An 11,878-nucleotide genomic window follows, 5' to 3' on the forward strand; every position below is an offset into this window, starting at 1 on the left:
TCCTCCGCACTATCGGGCTCACGCAGCTGAGAAGAGGTCCCCGGCTGAGGGCTCTGCAAAGCCTCCAAGCCATCATCAGCCGGTTCGTCTTCCACACCCTCCTCCTCCCCCTCATCTGAGTCATCCGATACATCTGAACCGGCTGCCGGACCCACCGGCTGGCCCTGAGTCATAACAATAACAAGAAAGATTTAAGGAGGGAGAGACTTGGTTCCCTCTTGCTCAAACAACCATTATGATGTCAAGATCAGACACCTTTTGAGATCAGACTGAACGTATGAACGAGAATCATGAATACTCACGATTTATCTCCCTTGGTCTCTATTCAGCAAGGATTCTGACATGAATGAATGAATGAATATTTCTGAGCTTTCTAAAATGCACCCAAGAGAACTTTGTAAAGATTGCTGTTTTAGATGTCTGTGGCTAACTCCAGAATATACTTTTTCTGCTAATAATTCATTTTGGATTTATTTATTTTTATACATGAAAGGCAGAGTCAGTCTCATTGGGGAAATACTCAGTGGTGATCAGTATATTCAGGGTTTTCAAATCTAGGCAACTTTAAGTGTTGGCTGGGGAATTCTGGGGGTTAAAGTCCAGACCTCTTAAAGTTACCAAGGTTGAGAAGCAGGTGTTTGTCTAATATTCTTATATCCTACAATTCACAGTTCTCCTTAGAAGATCATATAGGAGCTGTGACTAGGGGGGCCTTCCCCCAGGTTCGCCTGGTGCGCCAGTTACGGCCCTATCTAGACCGGGATGCCTTGCGTACAGTCACTCATGCGCTCGTGACCTCTCGTTTGGACTACTGCAACGCTCTCTACATGGGGCTGCCCTTGAGGACCACTCGGAGGCTTCAACTGGTGCAGAATGCAGCCGCGAGTGGTGTTGGGGGTCTCCCAATACTCCCATGTTACACCTCTGCTCCGCGAGCTGCATTGGCTGCCAGATGCCCTCTGGGTGAGATTCAAGGTGCTGGTAATGACCTATAAAGCCCTACATGGCATGGGTCCGGATTACCTACGGCAACACCTGCGGCCGGCGTCAACCTCCCTCCGCCCAGTGCGCTCCCACAGAGAGGGCCTCCTCACGGTGCCTCCGATCAGAGAATGTCGATTGGTGGCCCCCAGGGGGAGGGCGTTCTCTGTGGGCACGCCAGACCTATGGAACCGCTTGCCGGCTGAGCTCCGGATGGCCCCCGACCTTCGCTCCTTCCGGCGCGATTTAAAAACTTATCTATTTGAACAATCTGGCCTGGTTTGATGGGTTTGGGGTTGGATCTAATTTTAACATAGTTTTAATCATTGTATTATATTGGGCATGTTTATTTAATTCTTTTTAACTTCTTTTTTAACTTTTGTATTTATATTCTGATATTTATTGCCCTGTACACCGCCCTGAGTCCTTCGGGAGAAGGGCGGTATAAAAATTTAATAAATAAAATAAATAATAAATAAATTTTTCTCTGTCTCGTCAGGGTCCACCTGGAAGCCCTGGGCAACCTGGTCCATCAGGGCTTGCTGGAGTAGTGAGTATCCTCATTTCCCTTTTGACATTCTTAGGCTCTGGTCCTCTTGAGTCTGATCCAGCTTGGATCCTCTTCACCTCCAAATGAAGCCACAGTGTAGGAACCATTCATTCTTGAAGCCTGGAAATCTCCCTCTACTGGATTTTCCCATTTCTTTGTGAAGACGGCAAATCCCTACCTCCAAAATCATGTCCAACCAACGAAGAAAACGATCTGACTGTCTCCAGGAAACATTCATTGAATTGTGAATTGTTAAAGTGCCATTTTGGAAGGTGACATTTCATAGATGGGTACTAGACTGCAGAGTGTGCAAGTGCTCCCAAGAACTTCTCATCCTTTCCCAAACAGGCTGTGTCCAGCCACCTTGGACTGTAATGCCCATCTTCTTGGCCACCCCAATCCTAGGAGCCAAGGAGGACTGCCATGTTGGAAAAAAACTACCACCTAGCAAATCCTCTCTGTTACTCAGTCAACATTTTTTTGGGGAACTTGACTAAATATTTGGCCATGACTTTTCCTGAATGTGGGGTGGGATTGGCTCAAGACATGCAGAAGAAAGATCTTTGTCTCTGTCTCCATTATCGTTCACCTCTGCTTTCTTTCCAGTAAGGAAGCAGATGTGTGGAGAGAAACATGCCAGAAAGTTGCCCACCGCTAGTCCGTGCATACAAAAATAGCCACAACTGGAAAGGAGACCTTGGGGTTCTCCCAACACAATGAATCCCAGAGCACATGCATTGGGAAGAACATTGTGGAGCTGGTCATCTGGAGGAGTTGCCAGAAAGCTTTGCATTTCCTTGATTGACTCCAACAGTTTCTGATGTCATCTCTCCTCTTCCCAGGGTCTGAAGGGTGAACGGGGGTCCCCTGGAGAAAGAGGTCTCAGTGGGCTCCCAGGCCAGCCAGGAACACCGGGTCACCCAGGTCCACCCGTGAGTATCACATGATGGAATCATCATGCTTCAGAATCAATCATGAAGAGCTTGGGGGAAGACCTTCTTGTTGACGATGGATGGATGGGTGTATGGATGGTCTGCAATGGTCCCTAGTCTTAATTCTTTGTTCATTATTAGGCTGAAAAAACCACATAAAGAGGTTAATAACAACACCAGTATTTGAATTTGGACCCTTTAGTAGAGAAATGAAACTAAATCCTCTTTTTCCCTGATTTTGTTTTTCGTTCCTAGGGTGAGCCAGGCTTGGATGGACTGACAGGCAAAGAGGTATGGTGGCTCTTACCTGTATCATCTTCTTTACCCCCATCTCAGAACCAAAAATAGGAGTGACCCACTGTAACAATGGAGGAAGCCACCTACATCACCTTTCTTATGCCCCAAACAATGTTCACATTGTTCATTCACACACCAGGGCGATATGGACCAGGGACAAAAAGAGAAATGGAATTGATGGTTTGGCTTGCACAGGTGGAAAAAGCTGCAGTTCTTTTTTTTTCAAATTCCAAAACTTTAATAACCAGGATTCATCTTGTGGCGGCAACGTTTGTGAAACAAATTGTGTATTCTGCCACAGGCAAGCTGTTTCTTGGAAGGCAGCCCTTGGCCCACCTTGCATACTTCTCCAACTATTGCATTCCCTCCCTTTGCACACTACTGTCTCTGCTTCCTGGAAGCTGACTTCCAAATGCTTCCTTTTTAATGCAGGAAGCCCTCAAATGATAACCATAACGGTGCCTGGAATTATAGTTGTTAAGTTATTGTGACGGTAAGTTGAGGCACCCAAGCAACAGAGGTGATTTTTTTTTTTGCCTTTTTCGCTGTGGTCATTAAATAAAAACATTCATTTGAATGGGTGATTTTAGCCAGAAACTGGCAAAAGCATAATGAATTGTGCTCACGTGACTGTGAACACAACAACAGGTCTAAAGTTGACCTACCTGACATGTGGTCATATGGCCACAGAGAATGGATGGGTGCAACCATTTATGATGGCCAGGGGTGCTTCAGAGACTGTAAAGCAGCTTTTCCCTGGCCGTCATTACCTCAAACAGTCTTAAACAGCCGATCAATAAGTGAGGACTACTTCTATTATACAACAATGGAGGGGAGTAATGGATAAGGAGCACCTCCCATCCAGGGTAGGTGAATGGCCAAGTTAAATGGTAGGACAAGGGCCATTTGATGGGACAAATTAACCTTAAACTAATACTCTCTTCCACTCAAATGCATTATGGGTATTTACCGCTATGCTGAAGTATTCTTACTTTTCCACAGGGATCTCCTGGAAAACCAGGTTCTCCTGGTCCTTCTGGACAGAAAGTAAGTGGGCCACTGCTAGGAGTGAACGTCAGCTTCTTCTCCTAAGACAACCTTTCATGGAATTGTCCTTTTTTCTTCTTTCAGGGGGACCAGGGCACTCCAGGGGAGATGGGTCACCCTGGAGAGAAAGGCAGAGCGGGGATGCCAGGAGGCCCAGGAAAAAGTGGTGAAATGGGACCCATGGGACCGCGTGGGTCCCCTGGGGAGAGAGGACATCCTGGCTCACCTGGTCCTACAGGAAACCCTGGGAATCCAGGCCTGCCGGGGACGTCGGTAAGAACTAGAGCAAAGACAGTGAAAGGCATGCAATGTAATGGGTAGCTAAACGATTCGGTCCTCTGATGTTCCGACATTCTGGGTCAGTCTAAAAGTAGCTGCAGTTAGAAGGGACATTTGTCTTCTGAGATGGACTCTAGGATGTGCCACCAGTGATCGACATTCACTTGAACGAGATTTTCATACAACTTCACTGATGCACAAGGTGCCAAAACTTGCTTGGCTCTGCCATCATGGGCCCCAACCTTGCCTCTCAGCTTCTCCTACAGTACAGAACTGCTGGGGACACCCAGTGCAGTTCAGAGCTTCTTACATCCTGAACTGCAAATACAACCTCTCCAAAACACAAAGTTGCCGAATCCTGCCTGAAGTTAAGCAGGGGAGGGGCTGCTTGTCCAGGATCCGTGACTGAGGAGCTCCAGAGGGTCCCACAAAGCATTGCTTCTCAGGGATGGGAGGAAGTTAAAATAGCAGCATGCTGGGAGATTGGTTATTGTGACCCTCAGCAGCCAGCAACTTCAGCTAGGGAAGGAAGAAGTGTGGAAGGAAGAAGATGCCGATGGCGGGACTGGAAGATTTGGTCCTGGGAGATTTCCTGGAGTTTGGGGGAACGGCTGCATGTGGGGCACAGGGTGAAGCTGAGCATGTGAAAGTGGTCAAATGGGACAGCTTAACGTGGAAGAATAAGGCAGCGATTGACTTCTGCTTTCTCTCTTCCTTGTTTTTCTCACCAGGGAGATGCCATCAGCTATGACCAGATCCGGATGTTCATCAGAGAAGAGTTCCAAAAAATGTTTGATGGTGGGTGATGAGAGCAGACTGAGGGCCGGGGGAAGCACAAAGTGGGTTTCATGGGCAGTTTGGACGCCCAAGAAAACCCAGCAGAGGTAGTCAGAAACAATGCTAGAACTGGATATTTCCTACCCAAAACTCTACCGAAGAGCAGGTCATTTCAATTCGGATATATTTCACTCATTCATTCATTCATTCCATTTCTACAGCTGTCCATCTCATTCAATGACACTGGGTGGCTTCCAGTTCCAAAACTATTGAAACAATAAAGGCATTTTTAATATGGTTGTAAGCAGCCAAGAGTTACCTTGAGTTAAATTTTATAAACAAACAGACAAATAAAGAAAACATCCAAAAGAAATATATACTGCGGCCAAGATACTTAGTTAACAATAAAGCCAGACAATACTCTTAACATACTCAACATCAGGAACATAGCCAGGTTTTAAATGGTTGGCACCATTCTAATCTCTGAAGATATTCCACAGGCCAGGGGCCACTGCAAAAAAGGCCAGTCTTTGTCCCCGCCAGCTGACACTCTTTGGCTGATGGGATCTGCAGCATGCCCAATCTGCTAGATCGAATTGGTCAGTAGAGACTCTTAGAAAAAGGCAGGCCCTCAGGTAACCCAGTCCCAAGACATGTAGGGCTTTAAAGGTGTCAACCAGCACCTCAAATTCACCTAGAATATGCTGATAACACAGCGGTGTTGTTACATGTGCCATATATCTGGCACCATTTACTATCCGCGCAACCACGTTCTCACCAGTTGAATGCTCTTCAGGGCAGCCTCATGTAGAGCACATAATAGTAATTCTGTAGTAGTAAATCTTCCTCGGACATCCAGAGTAGATCGGGTCTTGCAAGCTTCTTTATCATAGCATCCAAGCAAGGAACACCCAAGCAATATGTTTGCCTAAGGCCTACAAAACCATATAGGGAAATTATGAATTTTCATCTCTTTTAGAGCCTTCTTCTAAGGGTGTTTTCAGAATTCCTGCTACACAGGGCCCTCTGCGGTGGAACGGGGTCAAAAGAGTCGTGGAAGAAGACCACACCTATGTAATCAAAACCTTGTTCCATTTTATGTTTCCCAACTGTTAAAAGGAAATGAAACTTCAATCACATGTTCACAACTATCATATTGACTTTCCTGATCATGTCCCTACAGAACCCCCCTTACCACTCTATCTGATAAATTACAATAATAATAATAATAATAATAATAATAATAATAATAATAATAATAATAATAATAATAATAATAATAATAATAATAATAAGAAGAAGAAGAAGAAGAAGAAGAAGAAGAAGAAGAAGAAGAAGAAGAAGAAGAAGAAGTAGAAGTAGAAGTAGAAGTAGTAGTAGTAGTAGTAGTAGTCCATTTTTCTTTGCAGACCCTGAGGATCTTTTTTTTTTCTTTTTCTTTTAACTGTTCAAAAGAAGAAAATAAATGAAAGCGAAGACAAGCACGATCGGGGTCAAAATTCAGACCTATTATTCTACCAGCCTCTTTATCTTTTTCACCACCCACCCCAGGCACTCTTGAAAATAAAAATAAGCAAAGAGACAAAATGCTGAGAAAAGCCCTATTTGGCAAGGCTGTTACAGGCTCTCATTTTGGTGTGGAACTGAGAATTTCTCTCAATAAGCCCGTTATTTGTTATCACATGGCACAGCTGCTCAAGAGGATGTATTTTAACTACAAGTGCCCCCAGGCCTGTGAATTAAAACTAACCCACTCCTGATCTAAGGTGGTAGCTGGCTCCTTCATTTCTGCAAATCAGACTGGAAATTGACTGAAAGATGTTCCAACAAACTCAAACATTACAATTTCAGATAATGATATAGACAACACAAGATTGCAGAAGCAGCCCTAATCAATAATTTGAATAATTGGGGGACTGGAGGGTAAAACATATAGGGAACGGTTGCTGGAATTGGGTATGTGTGGTTTAAAGAAGAGAAGGACCAGGGGTGACATGATAGCAGCCTTCCAATATCTCAGGGGCTGCCACAAAGAAGAGGGAGCCAAGCTATTCTCCAAAGCACCTGAAAGCAGGACAAGAAGCAACGGATGGAAACTGGTCAAGGAGAGAAGCAACCTAGAACTAAGGAGAAATTTCCTGACAGTGAGAACAATTAACCAGTGGAACAACCTGCCTTCAGAAGCGGTGAATGCTCCAACACTGGTAGTTTTTCAGAAGAGACTGGCCAGCCATTTGCCTGAAATGGTATAAGGTTTCCTGCCTGAGCAGGGGGTTGGACTAGATGACCTCCAAGGTCCCTTCCAACTACTACTACTACTACTTCTTCTTCTTCTTCTTCTTCTTCTTCTTCTTCTTCTTCTTCTTCTTCTTCTTCTTCTTCTTCTTCTTCTTCTTCTTCTTATTATTATTATTATTATTATTATTATTATTATTATTATTATTATTATTATTATTATTATTATTATTATTATTATTCCTGAAGGAGGTCAATTATAAAAGTGTGAGTGTGTCCTGGGAAGATTATAGTACTATTATGATGGTTGGTTATATACTCGGCCAGCCATATGTTTAAACCACATTTTTCATTTTTTCCAACCTTTCAAGTCCTTCCCAGAGTCCTGGAATAGGCAGATTAAGCATCCCAGACTAAGGAACGTAGCCAGGTTTTTAAAGCCTTACGAAAGGCCAACAAGGTTGGCATCATTCTAATCTCCAAAGGGAGGATATTCCACAGAGCAGGGACCACTGCCTGACATTCTTTGGCTGATGGGATCTGCAGCATGCCCAATCTGCTAGATCGAATTGGACAGGTAGAGACTCTTGGAAAAAGGCACACCCTCAAGTAACCCAGTCCCAAGATATGTAGGGCTTTAAAGGTGACAACCAGCATCTTGAGTTGCCCTAGGAACATGCCGGTAACCAATGCCACTCACACAGCGGTGATGTCACACGTGCCGTATATCTGGCACCATTTACTATCCGCACAACTGCATTCTCATCAGTTGTTCAGAATGGATTTTGCATTTTTCCCAACCTATCAAGTCTTTCCCAGGGTCTTAGAACAGGTAGATGTTGTGTTTAATGCATTAAAGATATTGTTGCAGAACGTAAGATGATGATGATGATGATGATTGATTGATTGATTGATTGATGTATACTTAATTGTTTATTGGAACCAGAAAAACCCAAAGGTTCCAATGGTATCTGTTAATAATAGTTTGGCTTCAATGTCTCTCAAAAAAACCCACCCAGAGCGTCTTCTCAGAGTGAGATGGGCAGCATGTAAATTTAAATGTACAAAAGTAAAATAAAATAAAATGCCCCTTTTTAAATTAACAGAATAAGCAGAACAACTTTTCAATGAGTTTCTCAAGGGAATATATCTGCTTCCCAAGACTCCTTTTGGGCTTATCTTCACCCTGTTTCTGTTCAACTGCTACAGAGAAATTCCCCGTCTCAAAAAAGCAGGCTTCCCTATTTCCTCACCCTACCAATTCCTGTCCACCCTCCCTTGAGCAGGACAGCAAACAGCTGGTTCCTTTCTCTTCCCTGCAGAGCGGATTCAGTACTATACTTCCCGACTGCCCATATCACCGGTAGAAGTCCTCTCCCAGCCAGGGAGACCAGGACCACCTGGCAAAGACGGAATGCAGGGACGGCCAGGTCCTCCTGGTTCTCCAGGACTGCCTGGACAAATTGGAAGGGAAGGCCGGCAAGGTGTGCCCGGCATGAGAGGTAAGTCTTGGTACTCCTCCTTCTGATAGAAGTAGACTTGGAGACGTATATCATCGACCAGCGTTTCTCCACCTTGGTGACTTTAAGACAAGTGGGCTTCAACTCCAGAAATCCTCAACCAGCTTTAAAGTTGCCAAGCTTGGAGAAATTGAACCTTGATTGGATGGCTCTGCAAATCCAGCCAGTACGGCTAGCTAGTGATGTAAAGTTTGATGTAAATTTAGGCAATGGGCAAAATCAGAAGCCAGGATCCGCAGGTGACAACTCAGCCAGTAGATTTAGGTCATTTAGATCAAGGGGTCCCCCAACCCCCGGTCTGTGGACCAGTACTGGGCCGCGGCATGCCAGCAACCGGTCCGCACAAACAAGCAAAGCCCCATCCGCGGGATGCAGGCAGCACACAAAACCACACCCCCTCCGGTCCACGGAAAAACCTCTCTCCATGTAACCAGTCCCTGGTGCCCCAAAAGCTGGGGACCTCTGATCTAGATGACACATCAGCAGGGCTCCCCAAATTTGGGGTATGCCCAGGTTTTGTGACTTTGTCCCATCAGGTTCCTGAGGCGAGTACTTAATCCCAGTTGGAAAAGAATGTGGTCACAGCTCTAAAGAAGTACAAACGAGACTCTTCACAAACCGTTTCAGAAGCAGCCTGATGTCATTAAGCGGTCGGAGGCTTTGGTCAATTCACTGTCATGTTTTCTCCCTTGGTGCAGGGGAGCCTGGAATCAAAGGAGACAAAGGAGACAAAGGGATTGGAATCATGGGGGAGAGTGGACCACCAGGCTCTCCAGGTAATTTGCTTTCCCTCTGAAGTTAAATCTGCTTGCTTTCATCGGTCATTTGCTTTGATCAATCCCCAAGAGCCCCAGCATGCATAGAATTTCTCTGCAAACCAGTGGTGCCATCCTGGCCATTCAGAGTCTTACTACTGTATATCCCTTAGGTTGCATCTTTGTACAGACAGCAGTTTCTTCTTGGTGGTGTTGCTTCCTTTAGCAATTTTAAACTGTGCTATATTAGGGACGCGGTGGCTCAGTGGGTTAGGACGCTGAGATTGTCGATCAGAGGATTGGCAGTTTGGAGGGTCGAATCCCGAGTGCCGCGTAGCAGAGTGAGCGCCTGTTACTCATCCCAGCTTCTGCCAACCTAGCAGTTCGAAAGCACGTAAAAATGCAAGTAGACAAATAGGGACCACTCCGGTGGGAAGGTAACAGCGTTCTGTGCGCCTTTGGCGTCTAGTCATGCCGGCCACATGACCACGGAGACGTCCTCGAACAAGCGCTGGCTCTTCGGCTTGGAAACGGAGATGAGTACCGGCCCCTAGAGTTGGAAACAACTAGCACGCATGTGCGGGGGAACCTTTACCTTTTACCTATATTAGTTACTTTCATGGAAACATCCCTTTAGATCTACACCGCTAGTGAGAAAGATGAACTCTGCTCTTACTAGCAATTGGAAAAGGAGGAGAGTCTCGTAGCTTACTCCAATTCAAGGAACCTAGAATAGAAGGCCAAACTTTTCTCCAGATTCACTGAACCGTCCCTCGATCCGTTCCATCTTCGTAAAACCGAAGGCGGAAATATTGTTCTGCTTAGCCAAACTAGTGGTTGTTCTCAAGTTTTTCTTGTAAGAGCAAAGAGCTCGTTCTTAAGTACTTTGTTCTTTGAGTTCCCAAGAGTTGCCTTGCAGAGTGAGATGGGCAGCATTTAATAAATAAATATGTAATGGAACTGGTGATTTCCTCGGTGTTGCTGGTAGGACTACAAATGTTCAGGCAGTGCTGGAGGGTCAGCATCAGTTCTGCTGAGGACTGAGACCTTCAAAGCAAGACTCAGCGGTGAGGTTTCCACTAGGTCAGGGGTAGGCAACCTTGGCTCTTTTATGACTCGTGGACTTCAACTCCCAGAATTCCTGAGCCAGCATGGGGGAACTATGGCCCCTTCATAACTTGCGGACTTCAACTCCCAGAATTCCTGAGCCAGCATGGCTGGCTCAGGAATTCTGGGAGTTGAAGTCCACAAGTCATAAAAGAGCCAAGGTTGCCTACCCCTGTACTAGGTTGAAATCTACATCCCCCTGGAAATTTTCCTCCCAAAGAAACGAGGCCTTCCCAGCACACCTTTCCTCAAACCTGGAGAATTTTCAGGCGTGTGAACTTCACTTCCAGAATCCTTCAGAGTGGAGAATTTTGGCAGCTGAAGCCTATCGGTCTGAAGAGCATCCTCACGGGGAAGGCTTCTCCAACGCTTCCAACCATTTCAGGAAAGGAAAAACAGACCACAGAATATAGGACTCTCCACAGGACTTGACTCTCACACTCCTTCCCTCCCCCTTCTTGTTTTCCTTGCTTCTCTACAGGCATGCAGGGGCCTCCAGGCTATGGGAAAATGGGCCTTCCCGGGCCCATGGGGCAGCAGGGTATTCCGGGCATCCCGGGACCACCAGGAATCACGGGCCCTCCTGGGAAAGCCGGTCACTGCAATCCTTCAGACTGTTTTGGCATGATGCCCAGGGAGCAGCCCATGTACCAGCCCAAAAACATGAAGGGGCCCATGGGCTAAAGAATTTTCTCCTTTCCCTCCCCACAAAGGACTCCATTTGGAATAGCCAAAGATCAAGTCTTCCATCATGACCGGCTGTGATGATGATGATGATGATGATGATGATGATGATGATGATGATGATGATGATGATGCTTTTATTGTTGTTAATATTTTGACTATATTTTTCTCCAGTGGAGTTCAACTTCTCATCATGATGGCATTGTTTTGTTTTTGTTTTGTTTTTCAAAAAAATAGAACTACCAGGATATCTGTGTGTCTGTGTGTGGGAGAGAGAGATTTCTGTGTGTGAATGTTTCCATATTCTGACTGATTTTTACCCACAGTCAGCAAAATGTATTCTAGACGAAACTTCAGTTTTCCCTGGTGGAGAGGAAGATTCTTCTCATTATTTTCCTGCCTCATTAGGAGTTATTATTTCCACAATGCAGACAGAATCTGTTGAAAATTTTAAGAAAATATGCAAAGGGGAGATGAGAAAGGGGGAATGCTGTGGTTTAATTTCAGTTTTTTTTAATTGGATGTTCCCTCTTAGCATGACTTATAATGGATCTCGGAGACAAGAGATAAACAGTTCTAAATTGGTAGAACAAAATTGCCTCAGTTTGGAATCTCACCGGCAAGGCCATTGCAAATCAGGCAATTGTCACCTATCACATCTCAAGAGCGCACGATGAGAAAGGTGCCCTACCTAGTATTTACACACCTCTCTTG

General features: G+C 45.3%; 1 protein-coding gene across 1 annotated transcript in view; it reads left to right on the forward strand.

The window, feature by feature from the left end:
• The window catches only part of COL16A1 (collagen type XVI alpha 1 chain), a gene marked incomplete at its 5' end in the record, with an annotated part of 217,381 nt that extends 206,099 nt beyond the window's left edge, over positions 1–11,282 (forward strand). The window contains 9 exons of the mRNA XM_083370100.1: positions 1,481–1,531; positions 2,374–2,463; positions 2,719–2,754; positions 3,763–3,807; positions 3,892–4,080; positions 4,818–4,884; positions 8,421–8,600; positions 9,317–9,394; positions 10,962–11,282. Of these exons, the coding sequence (XP_083226226.1) occupies positions 1,481–1,531; positions 2,374–2,463; positions 2,719–2,754; positions 3,763–3,807; positions 3,892–4,080; positions 4,818–4,884; positions 8,421–8,600; positions 9,317–9,394; positions 10,962–11,164 (939 nt within the window). The 3' untranslated portion in view covers positions 11,165–11,282. The remainder of the gene's footprint in view (positions 1–1,480; positions 1,532–2,373; positions 2,464–2,718; positions 2,755–3,762; positions 3,808–3,891; positions 4,081–4,817; positions 4,885–8,420; positions 8,601–9,316; positions 9,395–10,961) is intronic.
• Positions 11,283–11,878: the final 596 nt, after the last annotated feature.

The sequence above is a fragment of the Vipera ursinii genome (genome assembly GCF_947247035.1).
Source record: "Vipera ursinii genome assembly, chromosome: 9".
NCBI classification, from domain to species: domain Eukaryota; kingdom Metazoa; phylum Chordata; class Lepidosauria; order Squamata; family Viperidae; genus Vipera; species Vipera ursinii.